The sequence below is a fragment of the Eumetopias jubatus genome, unplaced genomic scaffold (assembly GCF_037043125.1).
Source record: "Eumetopias jubatus isolate StellerSeaLion01/CBP00866 unplaced genomic scaffold, mEumJub1_p1.0 scaffold_3, whole genome shotgun sequence".
In the NCBI taxonomy this organism is placed as follows: Eukaryota; Metazoa; Chordata; class Mammalia; order Carnivora; family Otariidae; genus Eumetopias; species Eumetopias jubatus.
Window position 1 is genome coordinate 181,093,907 of NW_028274809.1, and position 24,545 is coordinate 181,118,451.

Here is a 24,545-nt window from a genome sequence, read left to right on the forward strand (position 1 = left end):
AGGGACGGGCTTCCCCCCCCCCCCCCGTTTCCCCCTTTGCCTTCAGAGTTCCTCCCCCTGAAGGAAACTGTGTCCTGAAACAGATGAAAATGGAGCTGTACTGACTGGTGCTTTAAAAAAGGGTGGGGGGGGGTGACTGTAACCCAGCCCGGAGTCCCTGAGTCACTGTAACGTCCCTTAGAGAGCGGCCGCCGCTGCCGCCGCCGCCTCTCCCTCCTTCTCTTCTTCCCATTCTTCTCCTCTACTCCCCCCTTTCCCCCTCTTCCTCCTCCTGCCCCCCCCTTCTTCTTCCTCCTCATCCCTGGGGGGTCTGTTACAGCTCCGGAGTCTCAGGCCCCACCCCAGACCTTTGGGATCGGAATTCTAATTTTAAAATATCCTCAGGTGTTTTGTATGCGCATTAACAGTTGACAAGCCCCTGCCTGGAACCCTGGTTCTCAAACTCTGCAATATTTTGGAATTACCTGAAGGGTCTTGAAAGGTTCCAACATCAGCCCCTTCCCCCAGAGTTTTTTTTATTTTATTGGTCTGGGTGTGGCCTGGGCGGTGGCCTTTTGTGAAAACTCGCCTGGGATTCCTACTGCAGCACAGCTTGAGAACCATCGCACTAGGTTGTAGAAATTGCTAATTAATTTGTTTTAAGGTGAGATCGCCAGCCTATCAGAAGCCTATTATAATATATGATAGACACTCTGCATTCACTCATTCATTCATTCACTGATTCATCCAGAACACGTAATGAGAGTGGCCATGCATCAGACACTCGCTGGGGAGCATCCAGAAATTAAGCAGGTTTTCTTGCCCTCGAAGAGCTTAGAGTTGAGTAAGTGAGGGCAACAGTGCTCCTCAATGATGATGGAAATGCATGATGGGGTCCCGTGGGGCCTGAAAGACTCAGTGGGCTGTCCTTCCTTAGAAGAGACAGGGCTTCAGAGATGAAAGATACACTTTAAAACACAACCTTCTAACTACAATATAGAGAAATTCTCCCTTTTTTGTTCTAGTAAAAGAGCAGTTTGCAAAACATTGTAACTGGGAACGGAGCAGGGGCAGGTCTTGAACACATAGCAAGTTCTGGGTTCCACATTCAGTAATGAGAATACAAAGGAGTAAATCGGTTACTTAATGCTGATGAAAAAGGAACTCTTTTAGCGAGCAAGGAAGTCTTTTATACATTTCTCCAAAGTGGAATCTGTCTTAACCATCCTCGTAGTGAACATCTCATCCTATAAGGAGTAAAACTGTTTTCACTGTAATCATTATTTTAGGCCAGCCCCAATGTATCCTAACTGGTACGCTGATTGTTAGGCACAAAGCACACATTTTCCCACTGCACTGACATTATAAATCGTAACTGGGTACCAAGGTTATCCCCAAGGCTAGTCAGGACTCTGGCTGCAAGAGACAAAAACCCAACTGAAGTAGCTTAAATTAAAAAGTTGGACTTCATGTGGTGCCCTCCAAAGGGAGGAGAGGTCACACAGAGACTAGGGGCGCCCAGATCCAGAAACTTGGAAAACCGGTAGATCTCTCTCTCGCTTTTTTCCTCTCTGTTTCCTGCTTCTCTCGCCGTATCAGCTCTATCTTCTAAGACCAGGTTCTCCAATGCAACACTGACCACGAGTCTAGACACCTGTGGGGACACATTCTTATGTCTTTTGACAAGAGAGAAAACAGCGTCTTCTACAGCAGGTCTGGTTAGGGAAAAAAACCCTAAAAAACAGTTAAAGGTCATTCTGGGGGTTGTCCTCATGGTTAGAGTAATAGCATGCCGTGATTGGCTCAGCCTGGGTCACAATAGCCATCTCTGGCCACTGGGGTAGGAGATGAGGTTCTGGGGGTATGAAAAAAATTAGTCCCTATACCTCAAATACCTGTTGATACAACAGACCACTGGTACTAATCGTGACCGGAGAGCTGAGCCCCGAATTTCTCTGAGTCTTGATTGTATCTGCTTGTTTATGAGAAGTACCCGTTCTAACATCCACAATCAATATATCCTTCAATCACTGAAGGAACAGCGCGGCCCGTGTAGGTCAGTGGTGGGTGATGGGGAGAAGAGGAGAAATGGCCATTGGCACAAGCACGTCATTCCTCAACCTGATATTTTAAGCCCAAGCCTGTACCCCTCTGCGTGCCTGCCATGTGCCCTTCCTCGAATTTGCACATCATACTCATCAAGGTGCGTGGAGGTTATTGCAGTGGATGTCAGTATATTTAGTTACCATAGTTCCCGGGATTGTCATACTGTGCCCAAATTTGGAGTTCTGATATTTCAGGGGATCTTGCAACATCGTCAAAGACAACCCAAAGGAATATAGGTTCAGAACAAAAGCCAGCTTCTTTCTGACAATGACATGAAAATTATTGAATCTGTCATGTCTTTTTAGTTGAAGTGAGAGGCTCATTTGAACCAGCCTCAATGCAGTTGGATAAAGTCAAAGTATTCTTACTCTAGCGGCAAGATTACTCAATACACTGAAAAAAACCTCTTATTTTATTTCCTTATTTAAAAGAACAAATGGGAGTGATGACTGCAGTCAGAAGATGTTAGTATTCCATTCACCTGGGCTCCATATCCCAACACAAAGAATTTCGGTAATGCAGTTTGTATTATTGTCCAGGGATTTCCCTTTCTTTTGATTAATTAGACCCTGAAAACGCACTTAAAGCTTTGATTCCAGAAAAGGAGACATTTATTTCCTTTCGAGCCTGATTCTTTCACAATACGTCTTAGAACGTGAGCATCGTCCTCACCAGATTTTTTTTTTTTTAATGCAAAAATAAGCCAGACAGAACTGCTCTTTGGTAATTTTCACACAAAGGGTATCTGATCTTCAAGCAAGCAGTCTTTCTTCACACACTTCAAAATGGGGCTACAGAGATTCCTATTTTTTGTAAAAGGAAACAGGACCAGCTGCCCTCAGCTAGAGAAGTTTCAATTGTCCAAGAAAACATGTAAAGGAATTTTGAATTCCACCCTTTTGTCCACATCCCTTTCTTCCGCCTCAAAATGGCAGCTCTGATGATTGTTGTCAGGGTGTCCTGACTTCTCAGATTTGGTCTTTGCCCGGAATGCCCACCATGGGCCCATGGTTTGCACGCCTTGACTCGCGGTTGGATTGTTCTTTGACCCAGGGAAAGGAAAACCCGCTGGATGTACACAAACCTGCAGGTGGCCCAGAGAGGGCAGGGGACCCAAAATGTCGATGAGGCCAGCGAGAATGGATGCCAAGTGACCGACGCAGAGTAGAGGCTCAACTAAAGAGAACCTCTTTCTCTGCTTAGGTGCCTAAGGAAGCTCCCAAGACCCACCAGGCTCAGTGATCTCTCGGGTCTAGTCTAAGCCTGAAGACCTTTCAGTGTAGCTAAACATATGCCAAATGTATCCTCTCAATCAGAATATCTGTGCACTACAAAACCATATTGTAACATGATTATTAATCCACACAGATTTTTTTTAAATACACTCTACACATGTGCTTCAGAGCATGAGGTGTGCAAGATACTGATGGGTATGTTCAACCCTCCAAAACCTTAGCGTTTCCTTGAAAAGACCCAACATATGTGTCTAGGAAAGATAACCCACAGCCTGCAGTGGGAGAAAAGGAGATGCTGTTGCTGTCCAGCTCAGTTGAGAGCTTTGTCTCTTCACATTCTTGGATTATTCTGATTTCTATGGACATTAAGTTTCATCAATCAAAGATCAGAAAAAAAGAATATTAACCTTCCAGGTGATTATCCCAGGGAGAAATATTTAATATTTCTTTTCCTACTCGGAGACTTCATTAAATGATGCTTTGTTAAATCGAAATTTTGTTCGTAACTACCAGCCTTCGGAGACATAGTCACTCTTCTAGTTAGCACAGCAGACAAAAATCAACCCAACAGTAGATTTGCTCTGGAACTCCCAAGGGCTGGAAAAGTGACGAGAACGGAGTTCCGGAAGGTTGAGGCCAAATGATTCCGGGTTGGTGTTCTCAGTGCACTCTGGGAGAACAGGCTACGCAGCCTTATGTAGTTAGCACAGATTCATTTAAGCTTAAAGAAATGCATTATTTAGCAATCTAGAAACTCTACAGCAACCAAAGATTTTAAATGAACATGGAGTCATGGGAGTTGCACAATGGGGAACTTACATCTGCAGAAAGACTATCCAGTACAAAGAAGCTTTCTTACTGTGGGGCTCTCTGGGTTTTAAAAATGTTGCAGTCCTACTCTCAGGACATTGATTTCATATTATATGATGGCCTCTCTCAAGACTGCCCTACAAAACATTTCTCTGTTGGCTGTTCTAAATCTCTTCTCTGCCTTCAATCCTTTCTCCCTCTTTATTTCTACCTACCCCACCTTCTTTACCTTACCTCCTGTCTTCTCTATACTTTTGATCCTGAATCATTAGATGATGACGAAAAGCCCTTGATTTGCAAAGGAAAATGTCATTAATTGTTCCCCACTTTGAGAGTTTAGTACTGTCCCATCTTATTTCAAATGCCGTAGTTCCAACTCAGAACTTTAGAATACCACATTTTGTGTTGATTGCACAAACCTTAGGGATTTACCTATTGTGCTACACATAGAAAGGGGGTATTTCATTTTTTATTTGCATTGGAGCTATTCCTTTGATTTTTTTTTTCACAGAATTCCATCATAGAATTTTCCCATCTTTTACAGCAATTATCAAGGAATAGGAAAATTTTTTCATTGTGGTGAAGATTCAGCCAATCTTTATTATTTCAGCTGTTTAAATGAGACTATCTGCCCCAAAGTATGGTTATAAGTTAAAAATATTATTTTACGTCTAATATTTCAAGCAGTCTTTTGCTATTTTTTTTTTTAGCTGTTTGCTATTTTTAGCTGTTGTTCTGAGAGTTCCACTTCTCATTAATTGGGTTGGTCACTGATTATAACTAAAAGTACACACAGAATTATTAAGTATAAATGATTCTGATAGCCGAGAACACGAAATACCTGTTTTCCAAGGGTATTTTCTTAGCGTAATCCGGTAAGTTGACTGAGATAAATTGGATTATAATTTCAAATGTAGTGGAAAACAGAACGGATGATAAGTTAGTCGGTAGAAGCAGTACAACGGATCGAGAGTGGGAAATTTGAGAAACTTACTATTCATACTCAAAACTTGTTAAGTTTGGAACCTGCTCCCGCATTGCCAGATTCACGCTAACAGACTGAAGAGAAGAATTGAGACAATTATCCACACGATTCAGACAAAAAAATTAAGATCCAAACCCAAACAGTTTTGCCTCAATAATCTTGTGTTTGAATATTTTTTTGCCTGAATTTCTTGTCTCAGTTTGCCACTTCATTTTGTTAGGCTAGATCTTTATTAAAAATGACTTTTATGAAAGTTGAAGAGAATCTCATTTTTTTTTTTGACTCGGATCTTATACTTAGCGCATTTGTTATTTTACATTTGAAAACTAACTTATCAGAAGTTCTTCAGTCCTATGGCCCTTGAAAATTTTGCATTTTTTTCTGAAGCAATATAAAAAATGCTTATGGTGTGTATGCAAGCTGCTGTTTTAATTAACTTTCCTGAATTTCAAACATCTATATTTTACTCTCTTATATGCTTTTAACTAAGGTATAGTAGATGCATTTTTGCTTCGATACTAATTTAAGGTGTAATATTCATTTCTTTAGAGAACATTTTTGTTGTTGTGCATGCCTAGTGTTTTGTACGTTGTATATTGCATTCAGAATATTTTTTTCCTTCTCACCTATCCACAATGCAATGCCGTTCCCATGATGCACCTCTGCTTGCTGTTTACCTGTATGTTAATTCGCTTGAATCCCATTGGCCCACTGCCATCATGTGCTCGCTGCCTGTTATTAAAAGACTCAGTCGACTGCCAAAGCAATGAAGCGACCTCTCGAAGCATCTGTAGACCTGGTACTTTGACCTTTCACCTTTCGCTTTGCATGTAGCTTTTCAGAGAACCATCTGAGATTTGTATTACTTGTAAAATCGGTTGCAAACAATCATTATTATTAATTAATGGAGAAAATTCAATAAGGTGTTTAGCCATCTCATTGTCATATGTAATATGTGAAATAAATTAATCCTAACAGATTTTAATACCTTTTCCAAAAGAGTGAAGCAAATTTAAATTACTTGCCTCGGAAAATGCTCCTTATAATTCTTATTAACCTTTAAAATCCAAGCAATTGCCGTTTAGTTAACGAAGAGAATAGGTATTAATAATAACACACGTGCTTCTTTCCCCCCTTAGAATAGTTTAACTCATTTTAAAAGCTGAAGCCATTTTTTTTCTTTACTTTTTTTTTTTTTTTTTTTTTGGTGTTGCTTGATAGTTTTTCTTTTCCTTAGTTGAGATGCTACCGTTTTGGGTTACAGAAATCATGCTTTCGCTCTCAATAACAAATTCTCACTCATTCGACATTGCCGCTGTTTAAATTAAGGTGCATGGCAGAGGCATCTCCTTAGCTGTCATTTTGAAAAAGAATGTTGTAGTTGATGATCTCTGTGGACCCTGGAGGTGTGGTGACTTTGAGTTATACACGTCCTATCCAATTCTTTACTTACAGGCCTTTCCCCCTGGTGCTCTCCATCCTTTACCAAAGAGACAAGCCCTTGAAAAAAGCAACGGTGCCAACACGGTCTTCAGTCCCAGCGTCTTGCACTACCAGCAGGCTCTCACCAGTGCGCAGCTGCAGCAGCATGCGGCCTTTATCCCAACAGGTGCGTGCCCTGGCGGTTCCGAGTCCTTTGTCCGCGTGCCCTTCGGTCATGTGCTTTCTTCGCATTTCCTCTAAGCTGTTCGGTGGCATCTAGTTTGCTTGTAAAGGTGTAGTCAGTAGAGCCTGAGACTCATCCTTGGCCCAGCTATCGAGCGGTATCTCCTCTGCCTGGAACGATAGCTAGAGGCTGCTAGGATTCTAAAGCCAAATATTCTGTAGAGTCGAGGGACAGGCTGAACCCGTGAGAAGCAGAGAGCGGTGAGGCCTTTTGGTTTCTTGTGCTTACACACGCTGTGTAAAATTGTTCATGTCAACGAGACCTTTTATGTGTGACAATTGAAATTTGTCTTTAACCCTGAATGACCTAAAAATAGCAATTCCAGTAAGTACTAACCTTTTTTTTTTCTATTCCTATTCAGAGCACTAAAAAAAAAAAAAAAAAAAAAAAAGGCTATTCAAATTAAAGCAGTCCTCTACTCATATTTTACATTCATTCTCTTCTCTTTCGCCATCCTTCTCAACTTCACCAAGTGCACAAATAGAGCTCTTACCCTCGGTTTCTAAGCCAATGCCTGATAATAGTAGCTGCGAAGGTCCATTAACTGTACCATTCCACTAAGAGATGAATTCTGTTAATCACAGAATCCTGAAGCTTAGAGGATTCTTCGTGATCTCCTCATGCAGGCGATTGTTTTACAGATGACAAAACTGAGGCCCCCTAAATGGGAGGTGACTTCCCAAGGTGGCACAGAGAGCCGGCCCCTAGTGTCCCTGTGACCAGTCCAAAGTCCCATGACATGACACCACCCAGCTTCCACACGTGGAGTCACAGAGTTCTCCCGTAGAGCTTGGCAGACATAAAACATCAGATAGAAGTGAAGAAACAAAAGCGTAATGCATGGCAACCCTCCCCCATTTTTTACCCACTTCCCTGACCACAGACCTATGTACACCATGTACGCACACAGAGTCACCTTAAATGGATCATGGTTTTGACTTCCTTGGTCTGCATTAGAAGCAGGGATGATAGCCTCAAAATAAATAAAATTTCCTAGTATTCAAAAAAAAAAAAAAAAAAGAACCAGAGAGTGACTTAGGCTTCCATGAGGAGACTGTCCATTCAGTTCTTAGTTTTGAAGTCCAAATTTTCATCCCATGAGCGTGACTCGAAGGTAAATACAGATGAACAACAATTTTATCACAAAGAGCTTGTTGGTCCTAATCCACGTGGTTGGACTTTTCGGGTCTATTATCCATCTCTTTAAATCGTGTAGCCTATCAGGAATTAACGTGGGAGGGAGTAGAGTTTTTCTGTGGTATTCTTTGTATAAAAGCTCCACTTTAAAAACAATGATCAACCTGCTAATGATATTTATTATAGTAAACATAAATTATGTCAGCAAAACGGTTCTTAGTGTTTAGTTTTCATATTTCACTTCTGCTCTTCTCTTAAGGAGACTTACAGACCTGTAGAGTGAGTCTCTACATCACTACTTACTGGGGGTTTCCCTCCTGTTCCGTTACAACCTCAGCCAGTGACATCTCAGGGCGGGTAGCTAGCATAGCAGGACTCATATTTGTAATCCCCTGGATATAACATGTTTATAAAATAATTTCTAGTAGGTAAACTTACCTCGAGGTCTTAAATGACTTCCTTAAAAGAGTCTCATAGACCTCGTCACTAGATACCTTAAGAGAAAAAATTAGGGAGGAATGTACCGAGGGCTAGAACATAAAAGGACAAGTCTGTTTCTGGAGACTGGGTAACAATTTCACTACCATTTCCTGGCAATGCCTTTGAAACCTTGGACCTAAGCCGTGTGAAAGTCTGAAGGCCACTAACTCGTATTTAATACCTCAGTCCAATCATGACAGCTCTGTTAAATCACTGCAAGAATCCTTATTTTAAAATATTTCACCTGGAAACCATTTAAAGTCTTCCAAAGCAGGAATGGATAACATCCCTTATGCAATGACCCGATCCAGTTGATGAAATGACTGTATGGAGGACCGGGAGGCTGTACGGGCTGCCGTGGTTGTGCACTTCCGCCCCCTGCTGGATTCTTTAAAAACTGTCCCAGAGTGTCCGGCAACCCTCAGTTGTGAGACTTTGGGAGCCCAAAAGTGGGTCCTAGCCCACTTCATTCTGTGAATTACAAATGTTTCCATCTGTAACATGATATCAATATCATAGTGAACAGCTATGTGGCTCTCATGCTCTGAAATGGTATTTCAGCTTCGAGGAAGTTTTCACATGTTTTTCTTAAATGATGAAAGAGGAAATAATTTAATCAAAAGCAAGTTAGCATAATCGTTCCCCCACTTAAATCCCTAACAGAAATCTCAGTGTTTGTTTTGGCTCTAGTTCTTATTTCAGAATTTCTTTCTCATAAACCACATTTTCAACTCAAATTTAAAACAGTAATGATGATAATCATTCATGGTCAATCACCGTTGTCTGAAATCTCTGCAAATTAAGTGACGACGTTCAAAAATCATTTTTGTGACTTGGTAGATGGTGGGCCCCTGATTTTTAAACTGACAGGTTTTCATTTTTCTGTAAGTACTTTCTATCAACAATGATCGTATATATGAAACACAGAGCATCTCATGTGCTCCCAGAGGTTACCCTTTACTGAAAGGCCATTCATAGTGAAATTCTGGGGGTTGTTTTTTTTAAGATCCCTAATTTTTCTTTCTTGTTTTTTCACTGAGGTATAATTGGCATATCACATTGTATTAGTTGTAGGCGTATGACATAACGGGTCAATATTTGCAGACACTGTGACATGAGCATTACAATCAATCCACTTGCCATCTGTTCTCCACAGTGAAGTTTTTGATATCTTACGAAAACTCCCCCATTGACACCATGTGAATTTGGATTTTAGGAATTCTGCCTCCAGGGTGTGGAGATAGGAATATAAAACATTGTGCAAAATATGGGATTCTTCTCCCAAACCATGCTCATAGAAATATCACCTTGGCTGATGCCCTAGCACGTTTGGAGCGGGTGAGACTTTTCCTTTTCTCCTTTTTTGATAGGGATTATTTTAATCTAGGAGTTCATACTTGTTCTTCACTACGTTAGGCCAGTGGCAGAAACCACACACACTCTCAAAAACAGCAGGGTCGTAATTCTCGGCATTTCTCTGACCGGTTTATTGTGTTGCTGTAAGTGTTCTTACAGGCATTGTCTCATTACTCTTCGAGAGAGTTCTGCCAGTGGCCGGCATGATTATTTGCATTTTGCAGATGGGAAAACTGAGGCTGTGTGTCTATGCTGCAGAGTGGAATATATAACTCGTGGAATTATCCAGAGAATCCTGACTCACAGATTCTAGCGTTGAAATATTTGTGGCAAACGCAGCAGAGAACAGCTGAGAAGTCCCTGTTGATAGAATTAGTGTCTTAGTGGAATTCTTCAGCCAGTCAGAACAGAAGGACCCACCGAGTCCCTCTCTGATTTAATCTCATTATGTTGGATGTACAGAATAAGTAGAACAAGGAAAAGCACTGGTGTAAATGTTGCCTACTGATCCGAAACCATAAGGTTAGGTAAGGTTATCTGTCACACACCTTGGTGAAAGATTCGTCAGCGTTTAGTGAAAACTCGACCTGTACAACCACAGCCAAACGTATTTGCCCCCCCTTAATTGGGCAAACAATTCTTGAACACAGAGTAAGTTCTGGGTTCCAGATCCAGGAATGAGACTATGAAGGAGTTCGGTACTAGGGAGAAGCCAATACAGTGCCGAGCGCTAAGGGCCCACTGGGGCGCGGGCAAAGCTCTGAGAGTGCAGAAAGCCGTAGGGTGCCAGGGCCGTCAGCATGTGCTGGGGGGGTGGGGGCAAAGGAAACTGAGAAAGAAGCGACTGTCCGAAGGAAAAGAAAATTGCTTAGGACTTTGAAAGGAAGATTTTACCAGTGGCCGCAGAGCATCTCAGGCGGGGGGGTGGGGGGGGGGACGTAGCTGGGGAGAGCATAGTTAGGGAGAGCAGAGGTTGGGGAGAGCATAGTTGAGGGATTACAAGTTGTTCATTTTAGCTGCAATGTCAAGTACTTGAAGGGGTAGGCAGAGGGTACAGAGGCAGAAAAGACGAGCGGAATCTGGCACTGAGTCAGACGGCCACGCACAGCCAAAGCTATGCATTTCCAATAGTCATATCACTTTTAGACCACAAAGAGAGAGAGAGAAGCTCATCAGATGAATTTGGTCGAGCATTTCAGCCACATCCTGAACTGACGCTAAACTGATGTTTAGTCCCCGCTCAGTGTGGCTGCAGGAGGTGGTGGTGGGGGTGGTGGTTTGCAACCCAGGGACATTCTCGCGGCCACGACACAGGAAAGAAACACCCCCCCCCAACACACACACACACACACACACACACACACACACACTGGAATGCAAGAGAATAGCAGAATTTGTTTGGAATAACTTTGAATCCAGCCACGTTCGCTTTAAAATAAAGTCATTGACAAAGTGGGTACTTTAATAAATTTTAGGAACCAGCTGCTCCCAATACACTCACTAATGACTGAAAACCCTCATTCAACCGATGGACCACCTACTCTGTGCCCCAGAGACCTAGACAGACGTGAATCCTGCCCTCCCAGAGTTGACAGGAGAGGAGGAGAGATGGATATTCCAATAAATGCCCACATAGGGCGCCTGGGTGGCTCAGTTGGTTAAGCGACTGCCTTCGGCTCAGGTCATGATCCCGGAGTCCTGGGATCGAGTCCCACGTCGGGCTCCCTGCTTGGCGGGAAGTCTGCTTCTCCCTCTGACCCTCTTCCTTCTCGTGCTCTCTATCTCTCATTCTCTCTCTCTCAAATAAATAAATAAAATCTTTAAAAAAAAATAAATGCCCACATAAATATATAACTTAAATGCTTTGTAAGGCCGATGAATGAAAAAGTAGAGTTCAATAAACTTGAAAATAATAAACCGATTTAAATGGCAGATGGAGATAGGTCAAAGAACAACTGAACAGTTTTCTAAAGAAGTGACACATAACCTTGAGACCGGGAAGATGAAAAGAGTGGGGCGAAGATTATTCCAGGCAGAGGGGAGGGCTTGTGGGAAGCCCAAAGGTAGGACAAAAGTGTGCTGTGTTCAGTTCAAAGAAATGAGAGGCTAATCTGCCGAGGTCACGGTGCCCGCCCCCGGAGGAGGGTATGGAATGGAGCTGGGAAGAGAGTCAGAGAGTGGACCAGAGGGGGCCTTTATTCTAAAAGCAATGAAAAGACAGTGAATCATTCCAGCAGAGAAGCGAAGAGACCTGTATTTAGAAAGGCGAAGAGTGGAGCGGATTAGGCGGGGGACAGGAAGGCAAACAGGATGACAAGTTAGGACGTCACGCCATGGCCCAGCCTAGAGATGATGGCGATCGGGACCGGCGGAGTGGCGGCAGAGTGGCAGACAGACCAACACAAGATGCGTTTTAGAAACAGGATTGCTTTGGCTTATTGGTGAGTTGCAGCAGGGAATTTCAAGAGGGCAGGTAGATGCATAAATTTGGAAGCCTTGAGCTTACAGATAGTATTTAAATCCTGGATTGAATGATACGCCCAGAAAAAGTACAGCGTAGATGAAGAGGAACCAGAACGGAGTCCTGAAAAAACTCCAGCGTATAAGCTATAGAGTATGTGTGTGTCTATGCGTGGGGGGGGGCGGGGGGGGACAGGGGTATTAGAAAATCCAAGGGAAAAGAGTGGTTTATTATGGAGGGAGTGGCCAAGTGTTAAATGTTACCGAGACTCACATTAGATGAAGAGGGAAGAGTTCCTAATGACTGCAGAAATAGGGAGTTCTTGAGGACATTAGCAGTTGGAGGAGAGACCTGAATATGGAAGTCAACTTGGAGAAGATCGAAGAGCAAGTGGGGTAAAGGAAGTGAAAATTTATGAGCAGGCAACTGTCCAGAAGTTTGTTTATGAAGATTAGAAAGATAGGGCCAGAGAAAGAGAAGGATTTTGAGGTGTGTGTGTGTGTGTGTGTGTGTGTGTCTGTGTGTGTGTGTGTGTGTATGAAGTCAGATTCATTAACATGCGTTTGCTGAAGAATCCAGTAATCAGTTAAACAGCCTCTGTTCCTGACCGGTTAATGTCAGCCTGACCAAAATGTAGATCAGGCAGAAAGTATCCCTCAGGTGTGGACAGTTCGGCAGAGAGAGAACAAAGGTCTACGCATCTCAGATTCTTCACCTGGCGTCTCAGAACGCAGTTCTAAAACCCTAAGCAGGTACACCCATTTTGTTAAAGAGACGTTTCATTCATTCATTAAAAATGCATGCTCTGTCACCTCCATGACACACCATCTTCAGGTATATAATCCTTATATTACCTTGATTTTTAGTCTAAGGAACTGAACCAGAAGTAGATAATTCAATTTTTTCAGTACTCTACCACATACATTTCTCTTCAGGGTCAAAGTTTTCGGATTCAAGCATATTAATACGGCCCCCTGCAGGGAAGGTAGCTATTCCCCTGGAGGGATTGAAATCTTCCCTCCCTTTCCTCCCTCTCCCCCATCCTTCCACTTGGGCACCAACCTGAGGTATCCTAGGAGTTTTGCCAAAGATCTCCCTCAGGGATCACCTAAAAGCAGCCATGACACAGTCGCTAGGCCTGGTCCTAAGTCAGCCCCAATTTAGCACTGTTTCGCCTCTACTCCCTTTAGGCTTTATGGCTAGGCACCGCTCCTTTATCATGATGAATCTCATAGCAGAAAACAGGTCACGTACACATCCAGGTCATTCCGTCACAAGAACTTCAGTCTTCCTGTGCTGTAGGGCTTCTAGGCAATCATCTAAAATTCACCTGACCTGCGAGCCTTTGATTTGGAGGATACGGAATCTTAGTTACCGTTTTGATTTTCCCATTGTTTTTGACACGAAACAAACAAACAAGCAAACAGACGTTTAATGCAATAAGGTCAGTGTAATCCAGCGAATACAAGCCCTGACCTGGATTTAGGAGTAGAATTCTATTTCTAGCCTTACCCTCGATTCCCACTGAGCATGACCTTGGAGTAGTTACTATGCCTCAGATTTTTCATCTGTAAAATACCCACTTCCTACCTTGGAGGATTAACCTCGATGATGTCTGTAAAGGTCTTAGAGGAAGGACACTCTCGACATTGTCACATGTCATTCTTTAGAAGAATCATGTCGATGGAGCCGAGTAAAAAGTGTGAAAAGCATCGAAGGAGTGAGCTTTGAGTAATATTGGCTTCCAACAAGTCAGAGATATTTGTGTCAGTCCTAAAAACGTAAATAACTCTAAAAGACTGTGTTAACTAACCCTACTGATTTCTGGTTGTGCTTCAATCTCACTTTGAATGTTAACTCTAAACCGCTAACCTGTTTCTTTCCCTTTATTCACTTTTTCCACCTGCCATTGCATGACATGCAGGGTCAGTTTTGTGCATGACTCCCGCTACCAGTATTGGTAGGTTTCAACCTTTTTTTATTTGTCTTTTTCTATTATGTACAGTACCTTCACTTGCTTGAAATTTATTTCAGAGATGGTAGAAATGCTTTAGGAAATGGTAGATCTGAAGGCTTTATTTGGCTTTAGAGTTAATGGATAGGTTTTTAAAGATGTACTTGTATTATTTAAGAAAATGATCGTTTTAATGTGACCAGAATAACCACTGTGCTAGAACAACCACTGCAAGACATAAAACCACAAGTACTGCTTTTTAATGATCTGTATTTTGTTTCTCTTTATAGTTTATATGGTTTAGCATAAGAGGAAAAAAAAGCTGACTTTATCAGAAAGGCAGGCTAATTTCATCAATGTTTTAAAGTTTCATAGTGGTGTGCCTTTATCTCCTTTTTGCTGTGTGTTAGAGTTATCAGAGTTTCCCAGAAGTATTTATTTTTAAAAACTGTAAATGGATGTATTTTGAAGACAAATGTCTGAACTGCCTTGCTTTAGTATCCTTTTTAATTTTAAGTGTCAATTTCTTTGGGGTGATTATTCGGACCGTAGCACTCCCTTAGATGTTAAATTTTAATACTATATCATTATGTCTACACATCCAGTGCCTTGGTGCAAAAGTCTGTCTTTAGGACGTATGGATGAGTTCCGTGTAGAATAAAGAGAAGTAACCGTTGGCCAAATTTGCCTGCTGTTTCGCAGTAACTACGTTAGAATTGACATCAAGGCCACGATGTTTGCTCTGCCATTTATGAACCCAGAATAAGCCCCAACCTCCAACAATTTCAGCCCCAAAACAGCAGCTCCAGATCGACAAAAATATTCAATTTAACCATAATTGATTCCAAAAAATATCCTACCCCAAATTAGGCCGACATGTCGAGCCTTGGATGTTCTAGAATGACAAAAATGAGTATCACATCCTCTTACTTCATTGGACGTTCCATTTCGCATTTTTGGAGGAAACCTAACCGTACCTACAACCATAGGCTCCACATTGGGAATGATACATTGCCAGAAGTAAAAATGTTGATAAATACATCAACCAAAGTAATCTGCTTTGGCCTTTCTGGGAATCACTGATTATGTTTTAAAACTTCCTTTAATTGTACTTGTAATAAGCTATTTTCCCTTTTTTATTTCTCTCCCATGCTTCCTTGCTTTGCATTGTGATTGCATGCCATCTGCTGGTTTAACCCATGATGGCTTGCTGCTCTGATATTCACCATGCCAAAATACCACTTCTATTACCATAATGCTACACCCTCCTGTTCATTGCTCCCATGGTTCCCCTCCTGAAAGTACCCATGATGCACAGCGCTACGTCAGCCACTGTCTCTGCAGCAACAACTCCTGCAACAAGTGTCCCCTTCGCAGCAACAGCCGCAGCCAATCAGGTTTGCTCCTTTTAAAGCTTTCTTTCACAAATCCCAAACTCTAAATGAGTGCTGATATTTAAAAAAAAAATTCTCAGTGAGAATTTTTTTTTCATGTTTATCCATCAAATTTTATTTTTTTAATTAGTTTATAGCAAGCATTTATGGACAGGTTGCACTTATTTAGAGTTAACATTTACTGCAAATAATGATGTAGCTATGTTTTGTGTTGCACTGTTTGTTTTCGTACCTAATATTGTGTAATTAACCTGACAGGCTTCAGTTCCTCTTAGTACAGCATTACCTATCCAGTGGTTTGTGAATTGCCGCAGAAAAATCGTAAAAGCTCGCCCACGGGTGCTTGAAAACTGGCTCTATTTCGATTCAGTTCATTCAGACCCTATCACCTCTGTTGGGGAGGGAAGAAAAAAAAATTCTCCTCTTAGAAAAGTCTCCCCCTTTTGCCTTCGTGTCAAATTTGAGGTCTGAATGATGCTTGTCAACATCTCGCCTTGGTCGCTTGTGCTCCCAAAGTCACTGGTCCCCACTTCACAGTTTGTCTAGATACTGGCCTAAGAGCCAGGGTGTACTGGAAGAAGAATGCTGGGCGCTGAGTTCACAAAGGCTGGATATAACCAAGTAGGGATGTTTAACTCGGTTGGTTTAATGCATGTGCCAGTAAGACCATGGATGTTCTATTCTCAGTGAGAACCAGTTGGCCATTTCCCACTCTGTAATCACGGGCTGACTGTACTCCTAACCCCAGCCAACCAGCTTGCAGATTTGTGCTCCTGGCACAGGAGATGCACATGAGGATGGGTGAGCATCAACCCTCAACCTCACCTAGGGAAACATGTTTTTGCGCACGCCCTCCCTTCGTACAAGAGAAGTGGTTTTGGCTTTGTTTTTAGCTTAAAATTTTTTAATCAGCTTTACTGATAAAAGATAAAAAGAGACATAGGAGTGAGCTGGAGGGAAGGTTGGAGCTAATGGGAGAAATTTGGAGAAATCATGTCAGGGCATCAATGGCGGATTCCAGACTGCATTCTGCAGGTGGGAAGGGCTGATTCACACTTTCTACGTTCAGGTGAATAAGTGATTCCAGGGCCGTAGGCTTCGTCACTGAAAAGACAAGTGTGAGTGCACTTGAATGAAGGAATACAAGTGAAATCCCGATAGTTTCTGACTGCGTCCTCTGAATTGTGACGAAGGAGGAAAGAAGGCGGAGGGGGGAAGGCGAGCCCACATGTGCTCTCAGAGGCAGATATAAACTGTTGCTAATGCTTTAGCTCTTCATTTATCACCTCAAAGATGCCAGCTTACCTCTAAGGAAAGCCAACTCAGCCTCCAAACAGATATAACAAAGAATAGCAAATAAGTTTCTTAGCTGGGAAGACTCAAATGATGGGATGGAAGAGGGAGAGGAAGTTTGCATCCTTCCATTACTAGGTTCAAAGCACTCCTTTCGTTTGCTCGTTTCGTTATGAGGAAGCTAGATATCTGGATATTTATGTCAAAGTCCTGCCTTCTTCTTGAACCATGTTTTTGTGATTTTTGACAGAATTTTTGTGACAAAGTCCTTTTGCAAGAAGGCAAGTATAGTATAGTAGTATTCATTAGGATGGCAAGTTAAGCACTTCTTCTTTTATTTATTTATTTTAGAGAGGAAGAGAGAGAGAGCTATCGAATGCAGGAGCAAGCACAAAGCAGGGAGGGGCAGAGGGAAAGGGAGAGAGAAATTTTAGCAGACTCCGTGCTGAGCGTGAAGCCCGGCATGGGGCTCGATCTCAGGATCCTGAGATCAGGACCTGAGCTGAAACCAAGAGTCGGATGCTTGACCGACTGCGCCACCCAGGCGCCCAGCCAGTTAAGTACTTCTCATACTGAGAGATCTTTCCTAAGAATAGAAAGGAAGTCAAGATAAAGAAATACTTTGGAGTTTGAGGATAAACTCCATTATTATAATAAACACTTAATCACGTATCATAAATATTTTTTCCAGCCTGGTGAGTTTTTGGGCTCCCTTTGGGCTCCCCAAAACTTTGAGAGATTGCATGCATATATACGCACAGGTTTGTGTGTAGGGAGGCAGGGGTAGGAAGCATGAGATATGCAGAGGCTAAAATATATCATTTTACAGCAGACTGCAATTGGTAAAGGAACCAGCACGTTTAACTTCAATTACATTTAAAGAAATATTATTAAAGAAGTATCTGACAGTAGCTTCGAGTATCCTAGACCCTGCGTTGTGCAGTTAATCGGATGTAACAGTTGCCGGATTGCACTTCAGTGATGAAGAGGAGAAATCCTTTAGCAGCTCTTGGTGGAAACCACAGAAAAAGAAATAATCATAAATATAAATTATTCAGGCATGATATTTTTTACATATTTTCAACAAGTTTCAAAGAGCGAAGCAGCTACAAAAGAACTTAGAAATCTTTCCAGTGCCCCCGAAGTCAGAGACTGCTGATGGCTGTGGCATGACACATTATCCCGTTATTAATTTCACCCTTTAAACTCAGATGGAATCATATCCACGTGAACGAGGTGTCATTTAAACGTAGTAGGTCTCAATTTCCTCCTCTGTGAAAGGAAGCCTAGCATTAGATCACCTCTGAAGTCCCTTCCAGCCCCAAGATCCAGCAGACCTGTGGTCATTCAGCTGCTCTGCTGGACCCAGAATCTGGGATGATAGAAAGCTGGACACCAGCAGATTTGGCAAGTAGAGCTAGGGATTTCAGAGCTCAGGGCGTGCTAAGCATCCTGCCTTCTTTTTCCTTCATGGAGTGATCTGTCTTTAACACAAAATGTGCTGCAGTTTTGACAGTCTTTCAGTTCATTGGATCAATTTAGACTGTCAGTTCAAATAGTTCAGACCTCATAGGTATTTGTAATTAGATCCAAGTCGTTCATAGAACACAGAAGATAGACCAGAACATCCCATGACAGAGCCTCTGGTCCAGTTTCCTTTACATGTTGGTCCGTGGTGAGCCGAGATGAACAAGCCACAAATCTGTAAATTCTATCCTCAGGGCTTCATCGAGGTGCCGGCAATGAAAGTTTCAACTGAACTTAGACTTGTAGCTTGAAATTCAGTGAAGACAAAACCCATAAAACTTTGGGGAAATATAAAACAACTTTTTCTGATTGCTTGGCTCTGGGCACAGATACGGAAACAAAAATACAATAAATAAACACACCAGTATTACTAGCAATGACTTCCTGTTTGAACCAAGGCCTTTAGACCTTAATATACAAATTATATTTAATAATTTTACTATTACCTAATATTATTTACAAACGGCTTGTTATGTACAAGGTACTATTATAAATGGTTTCTCTCTCATGTAATGCACTACATATTACATTATATATCATACCATACGTTTTATATTATATGAGAGAGGGTACGTATGTATAGACAGACTCACTTAATCCTTACCACAGTCTTAGGAGGACAACTTTGGTCATCTCTATCTTACAGGTGGTAAAACCGAAACAGAGGTTAACTACCTTGGCCAAAGTTAAATAACAGCCAATAAGTCGTTTTGCTGGAACTGAACCCCGGGCAGTTTGGTTCCAGAAGCCCTGTTCTTAACCACCATGCTATACCACCTTTCTCATCATCATAAATACAGGAAAGTCACTTCTTTCCCCATTTGCAACTATCTTGCACGTGAGACCCAATAGCGACACACAGTGAAGGAGTCTCAGCTGAAACCAAGGTCACTCCTAAGCCGGGGAGATGAACTGAATTGGAGCCTGGCTTCAAGCCGGAGATGTAATAACCAGCTCACATCTAGAACCATCTAGCAGATATATATTAATTATGATATATAACCATCTGTGAATAGTCTGTGTAATATCATAACCAGTGAGGAGGTTGAAAATTACGAGCAGTATCTATACACATTAGATGAGAAGGAAGAAATAGAGAAGTAAAAAGAGAATTCGTCATCAGTCCTAATGAAGCAGGCTCATGGGCCTGTTCCGTGTGACTCACTGTCTTAGTTCTGTCCACCAGCCAACAAATGACTTGGTCACGAGGAAAATTGGAAATGAAAATGAGAATACCATATAAATCAGTCAGTTTCAGCCTCACAGAGAGTCGGAATGTGTAAGTCTATAGATGCCTACAGTGGGACCCATTTCATCTCAGAAGATACATTAAAAAACGTACCGGTACACAGCTCAGTACACGGGATTACCTAGTTTCTTCATATCGTAAGACATTTTATTTAACAAGCGTACAGATTGAAATTCCTGTAACTTGAATTATTATACTAGTCTGTCCAGTCATTGCTTTATTGTTTTTTATTTCAAAACTACATCTGTTTCAAGAGGGGAGAAAATAATCCCCCAATAAATACATTTTAAGTTTTAGCTTCTTCATTTATATACAGAGTTTCTTCAGTTTACCTAATAACATCCTTGAAGGCCCAGTCTATGTGGCGAGTCTTTCCCTGTACCCCTGTAGCTAGACGTGCTTTCTCTGGCGCCTGAGTCCTACAGGGACTCCACCTGTGTGCTCTTCCGAGCATCTTTGCCCACAAGACAGAAGGGCAAGCTCACGCGCACGGGTGGGCAGGGAGGTGGAGAGCCAACAGTCTGGTCATAGCCTCCGTGTGCAGGAGTGGCTGCAACCGGGTCTGATTCTTCAATGCCAAGGCGGAGGGTTTTGCCTGATTGGGCCAATGAAGGTCTTCAGGAAGGATAGTGATAGAACAGAACTCTGGGGAGAATGAGCAGATGGATCTGAGGCAGGAGAGTGTGGAGAGCAGTGAGGTTTTTAACAAGAGCCCGAACTGAGGCAGTGGCCCCTAGCAACGACCTCCTTTGCCTTGCCTTTGCCCCTTACACGGGGAGAGTTACTTTTAACCCAACAGAAACATAAAAACTATTTCATACTATGGCAAAACCCATCCTAATAAACGTCCCAGGGCAGAAAGAGAAATTTGGGCTGACATGAAGGGTTAGCCACAGGAAGTCGTCCCCGAAGGACCTGAACTCAGTCCCTTTAAGGACAGCAGTTGAATGCACTCATCGGTCACATGTGTCCAGCGTGCTTACCCCTAATGTGTGGCTTCCCACTTCCTACCTAAATGAGATTTCAGAGCCACAAAAGCTCAAAGACCTCCCAAGCCTTTGCTCAAAAGAAAGAGTCCGTCTAGATGTGGCGTGAATGCACGTTGCCCATGCTTTTACAGCGAGGGCTATGGGAGCAGTGAGGGCAATTATCCATCTAATTCATTCTGGGAAGTGAGCCTGTGCTAAGCATGGAAGAAAAATTCTTTTTTTATTAAAAGATTTTATTTATTTATTTGACACAGAGAGAGAAATACAGCGAAGAGAGGGAACACAGCAGGGGGAGTGGGAGTGGGAGAAGCAGGCTTCCTGCCGAGCAGGGAGCCCGATGCAGGGCTCGATCCCAGGACCCTGGGATCATGACCGTAGCCGAAGGCAGACGCTTAACAACTGAGCCACCCAGGCACCCCAGGAAGAGAAATTCTTACCCTTGGATATTAGGAAACTTTTTATGGAGCACCCACCCCACCAGCACCTTTAAAGCTGGTGAAAACAAATTCTATTTCTGGCAAGATGTTAAAAAAAAAAAAAAATCACATCTACAAAAAGTGATGATTCAGGTTTAGAATTCTGACCTCTAGGTCTTATCATATCTTCTGAACACTCCCCCAAAGATTGAATCCATTCAACAGAAAGTTGAACTGAGGAAGAGTTTATTGAAAATTAGTTAATAATATACACACATAACCTTCTATTTATTAGAATATTTGATAAGTCAGAAAATCTCATTTTCCACACCTGCCTCGTATAAATTTATTGCATATGATAATCAACAGCAGCAATGTTGGATCAAAAAAAAATAATTACATGCAACCGGCTTCACAACATTATGCTTTATCTGGCCTGCTACAGATTACTTGAGAGGGAAGAAAAAAGCTTAAAAGCATCAGATTTTACTTCCTTCTCACAAATAAATGTGAACACAGCTTCAAAACTATTTGTATAAAGATTTTCACATATGTAAGTTAGCCTGTACTAACCGAGAAATCTAGAAAGGTAAGGTCATGTTTTACTTAAACTCTCATCTCAAAGAGTTTTATAAAACATCTATTATGCAAAGCCATCTGTCAGGACTATATTCGGATAAATGTGGGAGGCATTAAACATTCCCCACTATTCACCACTTGACCCATTGGGAGCCTGTTATTTTCATAAGAAAAATCTTGGTTCTGCAAAGCCTTGGTGCAGGGGGGGAGGAGGCTTCTGTGAGAGTCCTCTGCGGAACACAGGGTAGTCACTGGCCTCCACGTACAGATACTCAGACTCCTCCTTCCTCCTAGTTTGCTGGTTCCCAGGAACAGATTATGGAAAACAGCTGGGGGCCAGCTGTACTGTGCTCCAGAAAGGCCCAGAGGGCAAATGTCAAAATCCAGCCCTGGTGTCTAGTCCTTGGGTGGAGACATCTATCTCAGCATTAGACTTCAGACCGCGGAAGCGGCTTAAGCACCTTAAACTTTTTGCTGATGTTCTAACTATAGAAGGAGGTTCCATTTCAGTGATGGATCGGGTTGCTTCAAATGAGGCAGAATTGTCACATCAAATATTTTGTGGAGAATGGCAGCAGTAAGAGAGGGGCGTGTGTGTGTGTGTGTGTGTGTGTGTGTGTGTGTGTGTGTGTGTGTAGGGGGGTGGAGACTGGAGCCTGCCATATCTCTTCAAGTAAAAAAAAAAAAACCCACTGATTTTTTGAAATTGCAGTATTTGCATTCAGTTAACGCTGTTGGTTACAGCTACTTGGCAATTTGAGTGTAAGTGCCATGTGCAATGTGGCTAGGGCATCGGGAACCAGACTTAGCATCAAGCGTGGTCAAAACATTTTTAGAGAGGTGGGTCTTGGATCTCAGAGAGCCATAGAGGCAGATTGTGTTTTCTCTTGAAGAAATCAGAAAAGAAGAAGGCAGTAGACCTTTTAGTTTTCTGCCTCGGAAGCAGCTGCTTTGCAGGACTAACTCCCATGAGGTTTAATTAATAAATGTATCTGCAGATTCTCTGAGGAAAGGCTAAGTTACGTAAGTGTTGTCATCTAGTACATTTTCATTGTTCATGAATAATTTATACCTCATGGTGAGAAAGTTGGGTAGAATTCTTTTGTAGATAGCACCTAAAGACATAATATCAGCTCCGATTTTGTGCAGCTGAAGAGAAAATGTCAAGGGTCCTTATGCGGAGCTGACTGCCTGGTGGGTTGTCCTACTTATTATGCCTCAAATCCCATCCTCTTTTGCATTTTGATGGAAATTGGGGGGCAGTCTTTTTAGATGGAGACGTTCTAGTCCCAGGAGTATTTGGGCTTTTGTGGATGGTAACAAAATCATGCCCAACTTTCCTAATTTGGGGCTTTTCTCTTTTGAGCATAATGAATGTACAGTTCATCCCGTATGTGTGTTTATTTCGGCTCTAGATCTGTAAGGAAAGAGAGCTGAGCTACAAGGCAGGAATTCGGATCCATTCTCAAGGGTTGAAAGATGAATGGGGTCTCAGTCTTTTTCCATTTTTTTTTCAAGATTTTATTTATTCATTTGAGAGACAGAGAGAGACAGAGCGCAAGCAGGGGGAGAGGCGGTGGGAGAGGGAGAAGCAGACCCCCCGCCCTGCTGAGCTGGGATCCGGACCTGGGGCTCGATCCCAGGACCTGGATGTCATGACCTGAGCCGAAGGCAGACGCTTAACCATCTGAGCCACCCAGGCGCCCCAGGGTCTCAGTCTTAATAAAAATCGTTAGGAGCAGAGCACAGTTCTGATTTATGGGCATTTATCTCCCCAAGTTCTGCCACTGCTGCCCTCCCCCGCGCGCGGCTCCCTGCGTGTTTGGGGACTTGCCAGGCTTTCTGTGAGGGCAGATGGAGAGGAGACATCCTCACGGCTTCCTGATGAGGAGGAGGGATAGCCAGCTACCCTGACTGTTCCTTCACTGACTGGAGATGACACCACCGTGTGTCACAGACGGTTGGCATTAGGTCTGGCCTCTCAGCCTCCGCTAGCATTTTCTCCGGGCCACATTGCTTGAGGCCACGGCTCCAAGGCTAGACCTGGCTGAGCCTGCTGATCATTCTGGAGGCCGCCAGGGTGCAGAGGTGCTAGTAGCTACCTGGAGTTTACCGCCTCGTCTGAGAAACATGGAGCAATCGGGGAATGTCACAAAGCGAAATAGCCAAAGACTCCAACAATACTACGTGGGAGGATAAGGCCCTCCATGGCAGGGCCTTATCCCTAAAGGGGCTGAGGAGGTAGGTCTTGAGGGATGCATGGGAATTTGACAGAGAAGAACCAGCGTGAAGTGTAAGGGCTGGAGATGGGCGTGGGGTAAGGGGAAAACGGAACCCACAGGCCCGAGTGCACCCCCACCCTGCTTCACGTGCATTCTCGGGTGCGTCCTCTTCTCCCCCTTTTACTTGTGACAGAATCAAGGCTTAGGCTCTAATCAGTACTAGAGCTGCCTTTGACCTCAAGTCTAGCTGACCCTGAAGTCTGTCTATGCCTGCCCCTGACCCCAGCCTCTTCTCCAATAGCCTGTGTGGTTCTGACGGGAGTTTCAGAATCAGTCCTGGACTTTATCCCTCAGCAGAGGCAGAGAGAACAGCTATGATTTTGTCAGATCTATAGGAGGGGGGTGGACACTAGCTCAGGGGGGCAAACGCCCAGCTGGAGGCCATGCTGTGGCGAGTGGGAGTGGGGGGGATGCGTTTGGGCAGGACTGGAAAGCTCAGTGGTGCAGGCGAGGAGGGATTAGTTGCCGAGGGCCCGGGAGGGCAGGATGAGAGCTAGACAGTGACATGGTAAATGAGAGACTTGGAAACACTGATCTATGGCAAGTGAGCAGGTAGAAACTCGCTGAGACAGGCCAAGGTCAGGTTCACGGGGGAGGAAGCTACTTCATCGCCGCAGAGATGACATTGGGACAGAGAGAAAACAGAA

The 24,545-nt window shown here is 43.0% G+C and overlaps 1 protein-coding gene across 2 annotated transcripts in view; it reads left to right on the forward strand.

The window, feature by feature from the left end:
- The window catches only part of MBNL2 (muscleblind like splicing regulator 2), a 154,174-nt gene that overhangs the window by 114,446 nt on the left and 15,183 nt on the right, over positions 1-24,545 (forward strand). Inside the window, exons 6-7 of one of the 2 annotated variants that reach the window (XM_028112093.2) lie at positions 6,571-6,724; positions 15,472-15,566. In XM_028112093.2, coding sequence (XP_027967894.1) covers positions 6,571-6,724; positions 15,472-15,566 — 249 coding nt within the window. The remainder of the gene's footprint in view (positions 1-6,570; positions 6,725-15,471; positions 15,567-24,545) is intronic. The other variant, XM_028112092.2, reaches the window with a different exon arrangement.